This window comes from Anabrus simplex, chromosome 7 (assembly GCF_040414725.1).
Source record: "Anabrus simplex isolate iqAnaSimp1 chromosome 7, ASM4041472v1, whole genome shotgun sequence".
NCBI lineage: Eukaryota > Metazoa > Arthropoda > Insecta > Orthoptera > Tettigoniidae > Anabrus > Anabrus simplex.
The window spans coordinates 4238908-4255370 of record NC_090271.1 but is presented as its reverse complement, the minus strand read 5'-3'; the positions used below and the strand labels follow the sequence as shown (position 1 = coordinate 4255370).

General features: G+C 39.1%; 1 protein-coding gene across 5 annotated transcripts in view; it reads right to left on the bottom strand.

Annotated features, from left to right (window-relative positions):
• The window catches only part of Noc3 (Nucleolar complex protein 3), a 504473-nt gene that overhangs the window by 281368 nt on the left and 206642 nt on the right, over window positions 1–16463 (bottom strand). For all 5 annotated transcript variants that reach the window (XR_011018581.1, XR_011018582.1, XM_068228554.1 and 2 more), the window contains exon 7: window positions 12382–12582. Coding sequence is in view for 3 of the 5 variants with exons in the window: in XM_068228554.1 (XP_068084655.1) it covers window positions 12382–12582 (201 nt within the window). In the remaining 2 variants the exon portion in view is untranslated. The remainder of the gene's footprint in view (window positions 1–12381; window positions 12583–16463) is intronic.

Here is a 16463-nt window from a genome sequence, read left to right as displayed (position 1 = left end):
ACTGTTATTCAACATCTATACTAACGATCAGCCTCTACCTGAAGGTACCCAGTTTTATCTATGCTGATGATTGTGCAGTCACTGCTCAGCCCAACTGTTTTGAAAAGGTAGAACAGACTTTATCCAAAGTTCTGAAAGAATTTACCAACTACTACAATGAAAATGACTTGAAGCCAAATCCTGCCAAAACTCATAGCTGTGTATTTCATCTCAATAACAAAAAAGCAGCTAAAACCTTACAAATCACCTGGGAAGGAATCCCTCTTCAACACTGTTCGACTCCAAAATATCTGGGAGTGATTCTGGACCGTACGCTTACGTATAAGAAACATTGCCTAAACGTGAAACAAAAAGTGTCTGCCAGAAACAACATAGTGCGGAAACTTCGAGGCACCACCTGGGAAGCTCACCCTTGCACTGTGAGAACAAGCGCGCTAGCACTGTGCTACTCCACTGCTGAGTGTGCATGCTCCGCGTGACATAAGTCCAGCCATGCCAAAAACATAGATGTAGCACTAAATGACACCTGCCGTATTATGACAGGTTGTTTAAGACCTACTCCCATAGATAAACTCCACTGTCTCGCTGGTATAGCACCACCTGAAATCCGACGTGAGATTGCTGCTAGGCATGAGAAAAGTAAGGCTATGACTATGGAAGCCCATCCTTTGTATGCCTGTCAACCAGCACATCCTAGGTTGAAATCAAGAAAGAGCTTCTTGACAACCACTGAAGCTCTTAAAGGAACACCACAACAAGCAAGAATCTCAATGTGGCCGGAAAAATTTCAACATTTGAGAGAATGGATGGTTCCAAAGGAAGAACTTCCTCCTGGACATTCTGAAAAGTGGACAACATGGAAGGATCTCAATCAATTATGCTCCGGTACCACGAAATGCAAGACCAACCTACAGAAATGGGGCCTTCCTGTGAAGACAGTTTACTGCAAGTTGTAGCGGTATAATTTTTGAAATCACCGCTACGCCGGAAAAAATGCAATATTGCTGTGGGCAATTGCTTCGCCACTGGACTTTCATTGGACGTTATTGTCTATGAGCTCGTCTCGTTAGTTGGTAGCTCTGCTGCTTGATTGTCAACTGTTCTGCACGGCGCCCTCTAGCGGCCGTAATTCCAAACGAGCTGTTCTGCTACAGCGCTAGACTTGTGTGGACGTCATGTCGCTTGGCTTGCTGGTATTTGCTATGGCGGGCAAAAACGACTGGAAACCACCATAATATGATTGTGAAAGAAAGGCTTAGGCCTGTGTATATTCTTTTACGTTTAGTTCAGTTTTTTTGGTGGTGCAATTTAAACTTGTTAGTTAATGTGGAACGTAACCTCTATGCATGTTTCCGAGTGCCTGCAGCTGACTATTATATCATCCTTGGGAATATTTTTAAAGAAATAAGTGAGTACCTCAGGATTATTATCAACAATCTGGTAAGTGATCGTCTGGTTTAATATTAACTACGAAGGACCTTCCATGTGAACTACTGGGGATTATCCTGCAGTAAGAAAGACGACAACATGGCTCCCTTGTCCCATGTTTTGAATAAATATTATTTCTGGGGAGACGTCTTGTGATCCACAACTTCAACATACTACTTGCCGGAAAGCAACGTTTATGTGCCAAATTATGTCCTGAAAGGATTTCCGTGTGTATCCCTTCGCAAAACTAGTATTTTGAAATACGTTAATAATGATAATAATAAAAACCTTTCTGTCAAGAACTCATAAAATTTAGTTGAGAATATTGTACTGGTTCGGTAAATATTCTTATGGGTTTCTACTTCCAAAACTGCTACGGTTAATATTTATATCGTGCTACATCTTGGTGATGTGATAAAGATGGGTTTCAAGGCATTAATAAAATATGATATTTTCAAAGATACTTCATGAATATAATAGCTGTTGGACACTCCTATATTTATATTTGTTAAGGTGATATTGTAGGTAGATTCATTATATTTTCTTTCTTCTGAAGTATACGGAAGTTGCTAATGTTCTAACTATTATTGGTCTGGTATACATTGTTATATTAATCTTGTGAATGTTAGGTTGTATTAATCTTGATCTTATCTGTGTTCTCGGTCGCATCTTCCATTATTGAATTCCGCCAATCTAAATATGGCCTACCAATTATGTTATACTTAAAACAACTGAATTATTTTCTATTGATGCACATACTTATGCGTCACGGGAACAGTGTGGTTTAAAATGATCTGCTCTTTTAACTGGAGCTGTGACAGGTGAAGGCGTGTGTAGTCTATTGTGTCTTTAGCCTCGTAGAGGCGACTACAATTGTAAAATTATTTTAAAACCTAGTGAATACTGAAGCGTGTTTCGAATCGAACTGTATCTAATTCCATTTTCCGGTTTAAATTAATTTTCTTCCATTATTATTATTATTATTATTATTATTATTACTATTATTAATATTATTTTATTAAATTTTTCTTGCTTAAGATTTGATTCTATGTTTCGGTTTGTACCTTCGCTCCATTTCTATTCCATTGTTGTCACGGTATGTTCCATCTTTTGTTTTCTGATAACGGCGTGCTTCAGTTGCATTGTCGCGAAGTGAGTCTGGCAACAATACTCGTGGTGTGCAGACGTTCGTTGTTGCATGGAGTGCCTATGTTGTTAATGTGATGGGCTGGGTCACAAGATGAGTGTTTATTGTTTCTGCATTATTGTGCTACATTATTATTATTATTATTATTATTATTATTAATAATAATAATCTCCTTCTATCATTTTGTTTTTTTCTTTTGATGTGGGTTCTTTTTTTTACCTTAATGTTCCTTGAGGACATTGCCCGACAATTGGATGTTGTAATTCGAAACGCTTTCGGTGTTCACTGGGAAATGTCAAACCTTTTTTTTTTAATTTTGGGTAAATTGTAAGGTCGCGTGCGACGTTTTCAGGTGCACCTAAAATATGAATAACTGAAAATAATTATTTATGGTTTTCCTTAAAGAAAAATGGTTTCGAGCTCGAAAAGACAAAATGTAATAAACAGTAAACTGTAATGAATTTTCAAAAAATCTACTGAAGTTAATGGTGTTTGGGAAATAATGTGAAATTTCTTCTAAAAGAAAAAAATTTATTGTAACTATTGGTTATGGTGACTGCGATTGGTGATTTTGGTATAAATGAGCCTTGTCATCAGTTTTCCCATTTCTTAAAAGATGATGTTTTCTTTTTTCATTTTCCTTTTTTTAATTGCACCACCCACCTTTATTATTCTTTTTGTTTTTTTAAGTGTTACGGAGTGTGTCATTATTGTGAATTGCTCTACCCAATTCTCCTTCCACCCTCTGTTATGGTTGTTAACCTATTGGCCTCGCCCAGATTTCCATCGCTTCCCATTCCCTGTGTTTGTGTTCTATTGAGGCCCTTCTCTACATAGCTGGCGTGATAGCGCTGGGAAGAGTCTCTTATCTCTTTGGTGGTTACGCTACCAATCGCGGACTTGGGCTGCGGTGTTGCGCCGCCTGTTGATTTGCTGCCCTCGTCTGCGATTGATGGTGTGCCACAAAGTGTGGTACTAAGCAGACTAACGAGCATCTTCTACTGTGTCCATCTTCTCCAGCCACTTGTACCATTAAAGATCTAATGAGGGCAACTCCAAATGCGCTTGTCGTGGCCAATTTTTGGTCAACCAATGTTTAAAATTTCCTTGTTTAATTTTTGTCTCTCTTACTTTGTACTTCTGACACGATAAATAATAAATATGTATTGTTTGAATATTCTTTTCCTTCTTAATATTTGCTCTTAATTCTTTATACATAACCAAATTAAAATTATTTTTTCCTTTTATTTTCCTAATTTTTTCTTTAAGCTTCAGTTTACGTATCAAATCCTTAGTGAACCAGACTGGATACCTCCGTTTATAGGACTTAGTTTTTGGAACGTATTTACCAAAAATTGAATACAACTTATCGTAAAACACATATACAGCTAGATGTACATCATCACAATTCAGAATATCATTCCAATTTTCTTCCCTAAGCAGAACATAAAGGTGTAAAAAATCTGCTCGTTTAAAATTAAATCTATTTTCACATCCGTGGATTTTACTTGTTTTATTTTCTGTATATTCGATAGAGGCTAACAAAGGAGGATGGTGTTGATCAATGGGAATAAGTATCTCTGATTCTTCGCTCAGATCAACTGTATCTATATTTGAAAGCACAAGGTCAAGGGTTCTTCCATTTTTATTCCGTACATAATTGATTGATTTTAAATTAAACAAGTGTAAATACTTTAGGACTTCTTTAACCTTGTTGCTACCTCGACTCATATTGCTGCCTGTTATTTCAGGTAAATTAAAGTCACCCATTATAATAATATCTGATGTAAATATACCTTTGATTTGAATTACACTTTCAAAGAAGAAACTATAGTCTGTCAGATCTAAATTTGGTGGAAAATCGGCTACCGTACGCAAATAATGTACCTTGCATTGTTACTAAGGAATGAAATGCATAGTGAATCAGCATTTCCTTCAACTAGATTTATTCTTTCAGTGATGATACTATTCTACACCAATCAACACCCCTCCACCTCTGCTCTTACTAGTGAGTTGGATATTTCTGTCCTGGCGATATACATGATACCCATCATCAAACACTTCGGAATCATAAATAAAATTATGGAGCCATGTTTCAGTTAATACAATAAGATCATAAGAATTACACAAAACATTGTTATAAAATACGTTTGTCTTTGATCTGAGACCTCTGAGATTCTGATAATAAATATCATAGAGTGAAGTTAACATTTAAACTTATTTAAATCACTTTCGCCTTGAATTCTAATTATTTGTGAGCCATCTTCTTTCCTCATAAAAAAATTTCCGTTTCTGATCCAGAGGTATTTCACATTTTTGGAAATCTTAACTTCCCTAGCTTTCGAAAGCAGTTTCCTAAGTGTAGGACAGAGACTCTCGTTTATATAGATAGGATTACTGAATGTGTGGCCAATATCCAGTGTAGAAAAGTTCCTTTTTATTCTCCTCTGACGGAGAAGTTCTTCCTTGAAATACCTACGGTAGAATCGAACAATTCTGGTGGGAGAGTACAGACTGTTGCTGTTAGGGAGCCTATGGCAAGCATCAATGTCAGTTTCTTCAATACTGACATTGAGTGCTCTACCAACAGCTACCACTTTTTCACTCACATTTTCGTTCTGTTGATGCAGAACTCCATGGATTTCTAAGGTGTTCACCCTGGAATATTGTTCACAGTCAGTAATCCTCTCACTTAAGTTTTCAATCCTTTTTTTTTTTTTAACTCATTATTTTCATTTTTCAGGGACTCAATCATGAGTAGAAACGAGTAAAATTTTCTCCCATGCTCAGCAATCATAGCAGAGTTACTGTCTAGCTTTTCATGACATAGTTCTAAAGATCTGCCCATTTCCCTTTCCTGAATTTTATGCGTGTCTTTAATCTGTTGAATTTCTTTCCTTAAATTCACCATTTCCTTTCTAACATCCTTCAGAATTGTTAACACTTCCTTCAACGTCACTGTCTTCATTTTTGGCTTTCTCATGTCTAGTAGAAAAACATTCTGAACACTTCCACTGGCCACCGACTGCTCTAAGTTGCTCAATTTCCCCTTTCTTCAAGCTTACACATTTAGCATGTGATGTTCTTTTGCATTCAAAACACTGTAATTTATCAGATATATCTGATTTGTTTGGGAGTTTCAAATTACACACATAGCAATCGCTCATTGTAGTTTCGTTTTATGGGATACTCCTAAGTAATTTCTAACGTGCGTTCTTATTATTTAACTGAAATGTTTGTTGAAAAACAAAGCTGTAACAGCAAGAAATACGTCACATGCAATGTAGAGTAAATTTAGTAACACGGAGTATACACCGACATCTAGCAGACCAAAACTCTACCTTGCGAGAGAGAAATGACGTTTCAAAGGTGGTAGCATGAGGTAAGTTGGCAGAATAATCGACAGTCTTCCATTAGCGAGATCATATAACCTCCAAATATTAGTTTGTCACTACACAAAGCGAATTTTGATCTCATAACTTTTATATCGAAGTTAACCACATGAGCTAATGATATTAATTTGCTATGTACTACTTACAGCAGCAGAAGACACCATTTACAGCTAATGAACAGCACATATTACATCTAAATTATACACTTTAATCGGAGCACTACCCACATACGTCTTCACACCGCCATGTTATAAGACGTCTAAAATACGGACATGTCCGCATAAATTCGAACGTATGGTAACCCTAAGCATAGATGTACAGAGTTTTTGGAGTTCCTATTCTGGAGCAAACAAGATATAGCTGACCATGCTAAAAACATGGATTTTCTGAATTTAACCTGGCAACGCGCTGTGACTGCCCTTGAGCTTTGTTGACTAACATCGTGAAAGCAAGACGCAGAGGAAACTGTAGTCGTTTGAATGTGAAGGGCAAATCAGCGGATACCATTGGAATATTACATGTTATAATTCTCATGTTAGGTCCGTATTGAAATGTACGTAAATACAAAGTATGTTACAAGTGTTTATTTATATATCCACCTATTCAATACAAAGAGATCTTTTTAGAAATTAAATATTATAAACTGCTAATCTTAACCTTCAGGTTGAGAAATTTGTTTAGCATATAATAGGCCTGGTTGGCTTTTACATTACATGTTATAATTCTCATGTTAGGTCCGTATTGAAATGTACGTAAATACAAAGTATGTTACAAGTGTTTGAATAGGTGGATATATAAATAAACACTTGTAACATACTTTGTATTTACGTACATTTCAATACGGACCTAACATGAGAATTATAACATGTAATGTAAAAGCCAACCAGGCCTATTATATGCTAAACAAATTTCTCAACCTGAAGGTTAAGATTAGCAGTTTATAATATTTAATTTCTAAAAAGATCTCTTTGTACTGAATAGGTGGATATATAAATAAACACTTGTAACATACTTTGTATTTACCATTGGAATGCGCGCAATTAGCACATCTTCTCCTTCACACTTCCCATTAATTATTGTTACTTCAACACTGCCTGCTCGATCTGCATCCGATGGCTGCTTATACTGCCTGCTCATTCCATATTCAAACATGTAACACGACTTACAAACAATTTGCCGCTAGATGGCAGCACCAGACGTACCCAGTTATCGCGTGAATACAACTAGATAAGCATACCAGCAAAATTTAAAATCTGAAAGTAAGAGAAAAATTAAATTATTTTACGTATAAAGTGGTGCTGTAAAGACTTATAGCTTCAGCACCTTTCAAGAAAGAGGTTTCGATGGACAAGAAAACCTGGAAACTTTATCTGTATGGTACTTCCCTACATTACTAAGTAGAGGTTTCACGAATTTGGCCACCACAGTTTCTGATACAAGTTCCTGGTGCTTATTGTTACTAAAACTCTTTAAAATCTTACATTGGCACAAAGAAGGTAGAACATAGTTTTTTTATAGTCTGGAGCAGACTTGCAGAGTTCTTATAGTACGGTAGAGCCGCCTCAACAAATTTCTGTAGCCCCATAATTAATAATTTATTTGCTTTACGTCCCACTAACTACTTTTTAAGGTCTTCGGAGATGTCGAGGTGCCGGAATTTAGTCCCGCAGGAGTTCTTTTTACGTGCCAGTAAATCTACCGACACGGCGCTGTTGTATTTGAGCACCTTAAAATACCACTGGACTGAGCCAGGATCGAACCTGCCAAGTTGGGGTTAGAAGGCCAGCGCCTTAACCGTCTGAGCCACTCAGCCTGGCAGCCCCATAATTAGGCCAATAAATCATTGCTGGGGATAGCGCAGGCCTCCTCTATCCGACTGTCTGATTAAGTTCATCAATGGGGATGCACTAAATGAGGTGGAAACGTTATTCAAGCATGTGCCGCATTCTGTTTTTTCTTCGATTACATGCACTAAATAACCACACACTAATGCCTGGTAAGCAGTTTCCAAAGTGACACACTGACTCAGTGGGCTCACAAAAATCTTCCAGTAAATCAAGTACATACTCAGGGAATATTAATAATAATAATAATAATAATAATAATAATAATAATAATAGACGGCCTATTAGGCGACTTGCATGTCTGTGAAGATGAAGGCCCTACCTAGTATGATATCTAATGCTGAAGACGCCACACACACCCAGCCCACAAGCCACTGGAATTAACCAATTAACGTTAAAATCCCTGACCCGACCGGGAATCGAACCCGGGACCTTCTGAACCGAAGGCCAGTATGCTGACCATTCAGCCAACGAGTCGGACATACTCAGGAAGCAATACTGGTTCTGTTTCGTCAAGTTCGGGAGAGAATACTGAGGCAGAAAATTTTGAATTTTGCTTGTGGATAACGTTAGCACCATCGGTGAGAGAACCTGACATTAGTTTAGCTGTAACTGTAAAACCGAAACAACTAAATAGGCCCTACTTGCGTAAATGATAATAGTAATAAAAAGAGCAGTGTATTGAAACGATTTTATACTGCAAGCAAACGACTCGTAATGGAATCTTAATCTGCTTACCCTCCAGGGTTGGCTTTTCCCTCGAACTCAGTGAGGGATCTACCGCCTCAAGGGCAGTGTCCTGGAGCTTCAGACTCTGGGTCGGAAGGATATAACTGGGGAGGATGACCAGTACCTCGCCCAGGTGGCCTCACCTGCTATGCTGAACAGGGGCCTTGCGGGCGATGGGAAGATTGGAAGGGATAGACAAGGAAGAGGGAAGGAAGCAGCCGTGGCCTTAAGTTAGGTACCATCCCGGCATTTGCCTCGAGGAGAAGTGAGAACCCACGGAAAAACCACTTCCAGGGTGGCTGAGGTGGGAATCGAACCGACCTCTACTGAGTTGACCTCCTGAGGCTGAGTGAACCCCATTCCAGCCCTCGTACCACTTTGCAAATTTCGTGGCAGAGCCGGGAATCGAACCCGGGCCTCTGGGGGTGGCAGCTAATCATACTAACCACCACACCACAGAGGTGGACAATGGAATCTATGGCAGTATATTATTTGTTTTGTACCTTCACATTAACAGTACAATTGTCTCCCGAAGTTATATTACTTAGTATGTAATACTTCAAACCTTATATAATGCTTACCATTATCTGCAATGATGTTTGAAGAGCTCTTGTTAGACATCTCTGAGCTTGAATCCTTCTCTTAATCATCGCTGAAATTAGCGGTTGTTTATAGGCTGGATAATCAGGGAAAGGGCTGGGTACAGATCCTGTTTTTAATTTTCGCGTTTTGCTGGTCACTTTGAAATCATCATTTACGAAATGTAGACTGCAAGCCATGGAATAATCTGAAGGAATCCATTTGCTTCCCTTCCTGTTTCCTTTCCTGGATATTATACTTAACCACTTTCGACGCAATTGTGTACTTGAAGGTACGTCATTCTGGTTTCCCTTTCTTTGATTTGCAGAAAGGCACGCAGCAGTATCCTATTTTCCGCTATTACATTCCAACAGGTCTGGAGCCGGTTGATGCTGCCACCTGCTGTGGGTATTTGTTAGTCCCATGTTAAAATGTTGTAATGAGGAGGCAGTATAACCAGCAGGCAGTGTACTTCAACCACTTTTGGCATCAGTTTCTTCATGGAAAGTCTGGTTCCACTGCACAACTCCTGCATGTTGGGATTCTGAAGGAGGAGTATTGGTGAGTCAACTTTCAATGCCAATATATGTGGTGGCATTCCAGCAGGCTCCATTACAGCCTGATCCTCTGCATCAATGGATTTGTATTTCATTACAACACCAGGAACTTATTACTGATTCGATAGATGTAGTCATTGTTACCATTGATGCTTTCACAGCCCGTACTTACAGGCTTTATCTCTGCGAAACAAAGAATTTCACCTTATTTTCTTGATACGGCGTAAGCCCAAAAAGCCTATATCATGTCCATGATATCGTCATTCTTTGGAGCTGAATCAGCTCGCTTGCAGAGCCAGTCGTGATTCCTGAAGTTGTTGGCGATGTTCCGAAATAGCTTCTTTTCAAAATCTTCAATTGATGACTGACATTGATAGAAGTTCAGTGAGAACGATATCTCCTGTATTTCAGGAAGAACCAGAAGTTTGCCATTGACCATATCCAAAAGTTGTTTGGAAAATGTTTGTGCAGGCACATTGGTCGACAGTGTAATTTTCTTCACGTCTCCAGAGAGCCGAATTCTTCAGCCATGCATTCAGCTCGTCTGCTGGAATGAATGTTTGATGGAAATCACCAGCAAGCAATATCAAAGCTCCACTCATTTGATGGCGATGGCTTCAAACATCTCACAGAGTACAATCAAGTGCCTCAAGTCCTTTCTTATGGGCCATGGTGCATTCATTCGAAAGAATGATTTAGCATGTTTTCAATATAGTTGCTGCTCCAAGTGTTTTTCCAATGTTGCAAATAGGATCTGCAGCCGGTAGCTTGAGAGCCGAATGCGCCATGCGTCCTCTATCAATTAGAGTTGCTGCAATGCCACATCCAGGCTGGGGTTGTCTCTATGTGCTCAGAGAAGTATGTCTTCCCTCATATTTTCTTTGTGTTTTTCCACAGATCTTTCAAATCAAAAGGTGCACAAGTTGTCAAAATTATGGCGAACAGAGTTCTTATTTGGCGAGCATGACATGTTTCAGATGCTTCTGCCGATGTGTTGTCGCAATGTTGATCATTTTCAAGCAAAAGAGTTTGAAACATGCTTCTCTGCAAGTCTGCCAAACTTGACCGTCGATGGTTTTGACCCTGTGAAGCAGCATTCGCAAATAGTAGCTTTCATCATTATAAAGATGAACAGTATATACTCGTCCCAATGTGTCAGTAGAGCTACTGAAGAATGTCCGATGCCTCGTTTTCTTCTGCAAAATTTTTCACAGATTCATTGTAAGTGTAATAGTGCGGGATCGTCAGTTGCACTCAATTGTAAAAAGTTGTCAACGTTGTGTTCGGGGGATCTGCAGCTCTCTCGGGTGCATTCTCTGCAGTGACCATTTTCTAAGAGAACACTGAGATGCATGACAGCAGGAAAGTGTTCATGAATGTCAAAACCTAGCTTCATTACTGCTAATATAACATCCCATTCAAAATTGTTCGACTTTGTTAATGGATGCAAGTCTGAAAACTGCCATATCACTGCTTTTATTCACACATTTACACATGTACTTGATTGATTTAAAAGAATTTCAGGCCTCCATGTTGATATGCGCACTGAATTATTTTGAAAGAATATGAGAGTAGGGCATAATCCATTGGTTATTAATTTAGAAATCAACATTGTTTACTTTGATAGTAGTTGTGTCCTCCATCTGGTTTTCAATGTCTGTACAGTGGATAACAATCATTACCAGCCTGTGTTTCTTGGAACATCTAATGAGGATACTTTTTGGTACATTGCAGTGACAATGACAATGGTGAATGGGGGTTGTGTAGTCCACATGGTCCGTAAATCATTTTAAATAATTCTGGATTGGGCAGCTCACAAGGGAAGTATCACATACAACAGGCCGAAACCAACCTTGAAAATTTTTTGACAATTGTTGTGCTTAACATACAATAGAGGAGAGCGTAATTGATCCACCTTTTTTCAATACAAAGTATGTTGTTAATACAATCACAACATTTTAATTTAGAACCGGTTCCGATGTTTTTGGACACCATCATCAGCCAAATAATGATATTATTTGATAAATTAGAATTAAATACTTATTCCACCTTATTGATACTATACTTTTTATTGCCTTAAAGAATTTCTTCAGTTAGTATGTTTACTTTTTATATAACAAGTGTGCTTGCTTAGATGAAAATAATAAAAATGTACTAAGGCACAGCTATTCTAAAAATGTTTACAAACACACACAAAAACTTAAGACTATTGGTTATTAAGGCAATGATATAACGAGTTAAAGAGGAGGGGGGAGAGGGGTGAAGGGGCAGGGGGAAGGTAGTTGGTTGTGGGAGAATTAATTATGTTAGTATCTACAGACTTGAAATGTTTTCTTTTATAAAAACTGCAACAGTTTGTCATAATGTTCATGGAAAGTTCTTTGTAAAAACTTATGTATCGTAATTAGTACAGATTAAAGTGTGTTATATATATTTCCTTGCTGCACTATGTTGCTGAGAATCGCTTGAATAAATCCTTAAAATGAGTGACTTGTGGTGTTTCTCTATAAATCTTTATTATTCGTAAGTGGTTCCGAAATTATACATGTATTCATCAAAAGAAGTTGTGCATTGGTTTGTATATCAAACCTCAATTTATCAGGGATACTCACATGGTTAGGCAATAGTTTGAAATGCTATAAAACAGAAACGTCTCTAAATGACAGAACATCTACAATGAACATCCTGATATTAATATCACTCACCTTTAAAGAGATTTCACCTCTTCTGTCCTGTCGCAGCACAGTTTGGATAGAGTTGGCTACCTCATCCCGAATAGAGCATATTTTGTGGTTGAGGAATGGTATTAACAAATGAACCAAGTTCACCGAGAAGTTGAAGTAGGGGTGCATCACAAGAAGATTACACAAACACCTCACAGCTAGTTCACCGAGTATCCTGCTGCCCTGAAATATTACATGAGCTCTCATCATCTCTAACACTATGGTCATATAACACATATGCATGGTGCTATTGCACAGGACCTGTCACCTTATCCAGGGGACTACTGTACTCTCTAATCAACATTACACAACACAAGGATTTCGTGGCTGACACCCATACACCTGGTAAACCTACTCTGCATTATTGAGCACTTCATGCTTCCCACTCCCATCCATTTCATTGATACCACATTCACATGTTGGGGGCGGGAAGTTGCCTCGTATCTTGTGTAAGCTTTTTTTCATATAGAGACTTTAGTTTGTTCAAGAGCCAGTCAAGAGTTCAATGATTTGCCACTATTACAAGTTAAAGGATCCCCCAAGTACTTCGGTCACCGACTGTGGCAGTGGTGCAGGTGTTCCAGTATATATGGCCATGGTTGTCAGGTATGAGTTGGACAGTGCTTCGTTCAGCTGCTACTTGACACAACATATCCTAGAGTTCCACTATTATGAGTGTAACAGACCCTCACCTTCAGGCTGGCGGAATGGCTGTATCCTTTATACGTGTTGGAGAGAACAGATATGCAGGTTATAGATGATGATGATGATGATGATGATGATGATGATGATGATGATGATTATGCTTGTTGTTTAAAGGGGCCAAACACCTAGATTATCAGCCCCTACTGGAATAAAATGACATGATAATGAACTTAATTTCCTGAAATGTATCCACTAAAACAAATGATCAAAAATGATTATGAAATTAAAATAATCAGTGGATCTAATTTGCAATGCCTTATTTTCTGATAAAATGATAGAAAATATACAAAGTTATTCACCTAACATGTTACACGGAAATAACTTCTAAACCATTAAAGATATCGGCATTCTGTTTTCATATTCGTAAATGGTACGCCGGGTCTTGTAAAATAACATGCTACTTAGTCTCATGGGGTGATTAATAACCGAGATATTGATACTAAGTCCATATTTTTAAATGGAACGGCACAAATTCATACCGCTGGCCTAAAAGTTCACTTACGTTAAAGTTCAAATATGTATTTTCAAAATCAGACAGTTACATATCAATAAAAACCGCATTTGGGCTTTTGCTTGCCGCATCAGACAGCGTGAAGTTGGCACACAAGCTGCTTCCTGGCATTGATTCCAGCCATAGAATGGATACCAGGCATGTACTGTAAACATAATGTGATGTGCCGTAACATACCCCGGGTGTGCAACATTATTATATGACTGGTAAACACAGAGCAGGGAAGGGAGATTAAAGTTGTTTTGTTTTGTTTTGACATCCATGTGTAATAGGTTGCGCTCAGTTTAGCGTCTTTTCCCACAGATGGGAATGGGAAGGATTTGGAAAGGACGTAGGCCATGGCCTATCCCAAAGGTACCTATCCGGCATTTGGCTGGTATTGAACATGGGACACCATGAAAATCACTTTCAGGATGAGGGAGGCAGGACTCTAACCTGTGCTCTCCAGAATGCACGCTACTACAGTCGCGCATGAGCTCCGCGGAGATTAATGCGTGTAAAATAAATATATAATAGTCTTGCTGCCATCTCACCACGATCAGCTCTGAACATCCCACGTAACAGGCCGAGCTGCTTGTCTCCTAATGTCTAAGCTATCCCAACCCAAATAATCCAGCATTGGTAACACTGCTCCTTCGCTTGAAATAACCCAGCACAAAACGAGGTGCACTTTGTACTACACACACACCCAAGCAAACGGAGCTACATGACCACGCTGTCAAAGCCCCGGAAATGGAATAAGAACAAACAGCCACTCCTCTCCGCAGCCTGTCGAGTTTCTTAATCACGTGTAGTGGCTAGCATTCGTAGCTGTCGCCGCGGTGGTCCGGGTTGAATTCCTGGCTAAGATAAGCAATTTAATTCTGGTTGGAGGGCTGGAAATGGGTACGCTCAGCCTCGTGAGGCAAAACGGAGAAGAGATGGGTTCGGCACCCATCTTAGCTATCCTGGAAGTGTTTCCGTGGTTTCCCACCGCTACTCAGGCAAATACCATTTATATTGGTATTATAAATTTACTCATTCAGGACAAATATTTCATATTCCCTATGGGAATCAACATCTATATCAACTCAGGCAAATGTCGAGATGGTTCCTTACTTACAACAACGGCCGCCTCCGTCCCAATTCTTCACCTGAATTACAAATACGGTACAGTACACTACTACAGACACCACAATAACACCGGTTATCAGACACATTCTAACAGACATACAGTACACATATTGCAAACGTATATTGCCGTTGATGGTCAACATTTCGAGCACATAAATTGACACATTGTGTATGCAGATCAGTGAGACGCACGTTTTCAAACATCACCTACCTCGTATCTTTATTCTCGTGATAATTCAGCCTCCAGTTAATGAACAATTGGCCACGAGTGGTTTTGTCACATAAAGTACTGAACTCGTTACCAACACTGTCTCTACATACAAAATGTCCGGCTCATAACAATTACACTGACGAGACGTTATGTTCCCGTGCCTACGCTCTTAGGATCATTTCCAATGAAGTCTACCTCGGACATTTGGCCTATTCATTTGCTTTTCTAGAACGAGCTCTTCCGGTGTTTTGTGTTATGTTTATTTCTCAACCCATACAGTAGTATGTACTGTACACTAAAACAAGTGACAATTATAGCTTACTTTATGTTCCTTTCAAGGCAAAGTACTTACTTAGCCCTGAAGATGGTTTTCCATGGTTTCCCATTTTCACACCAGGCAAATGCTGGGGCTGTACCTTAATTAAGGCCACGGCCGTTTCCTTCCCATTCCTAGGCCTTTCCCGTCCCATCGTCGCCATAAGACCTATCTGTGTCGGTGCGATGTAAAGCAAATAGAAAAAAAAAAAAGTACTTACTTTATTCCTTTTAAACACATCAACCCTTTCTGTCCTGTCATGTGTTCGCCTGTCATAAACACTTTGCAAACCCATCACATGTGTACAAGGTGCTTACATGCCTGGTATCCATTCTGTGGCTGAACTCACTCCCAGGAAACTGCTTGCACGTCAATATGTCCTAGCCCAACCTCACGCCGTCTAATGTGGCATGCAAAACTGCGCTTACTGTTCTTACTTATATCTCAAAAAGTAATTGTCCAATTTTGAAAATACATATTTGAACTTGTACGCAGTTGAACTTTAGGCCAGCTGTATGAATTTGTGCCGTTCCATTTAAAAATATGGAGTCAATATCAATACCTCGGTTATTAATCACCCCATGAGACTAAATAGCACGTTATTTTGCAAGACCTTGGGTACCATTTACAAATATGGAAACAAAATGCCGATATCTTTAATGGTTTAGAAGTAATTTTCCGTGTAACATGTTAGGTAAATAACCCTGCAGATTACAATGGAATAAGGCATTACCTTGAAGAACAGTGATGTGTATCATTCAAACACAAACTAAAATAGAGTCAATGGAATAAAAGCACAGTTAACAATAGAAAACATGCTTTATACACAATAAAACAGGCCACCACCCGAGGTCTGCTGACTGCTTGTCATCTTGTAGCATGTGACCAGGTCCACACACTCCGTAAGGATGATCGCTGCAGGTACACACCGGGAGGCCTTCGCCCTTCAGTAAGTGCACTGCCATGCCATGACCGATCCAAAGACGACATAATACCGCTGCTTCCCTCCAAGAAGCCTTCGTAGTTCCTTTTATTTTTCTCAGCTTATTTGGGAGAGCAAAGGCCTGCCACTCGATCTCCCAATGAGAACAAAATAATGGGGGCAATGTGACAGCCTCCTGTGTTTTGCTTTGACTTATTTTTAGAAAGTTGTCCTTGAAGTACCTGGGTAGGTTGCTGAGACAGTTCTGCAATCTGGATTCCCAAAT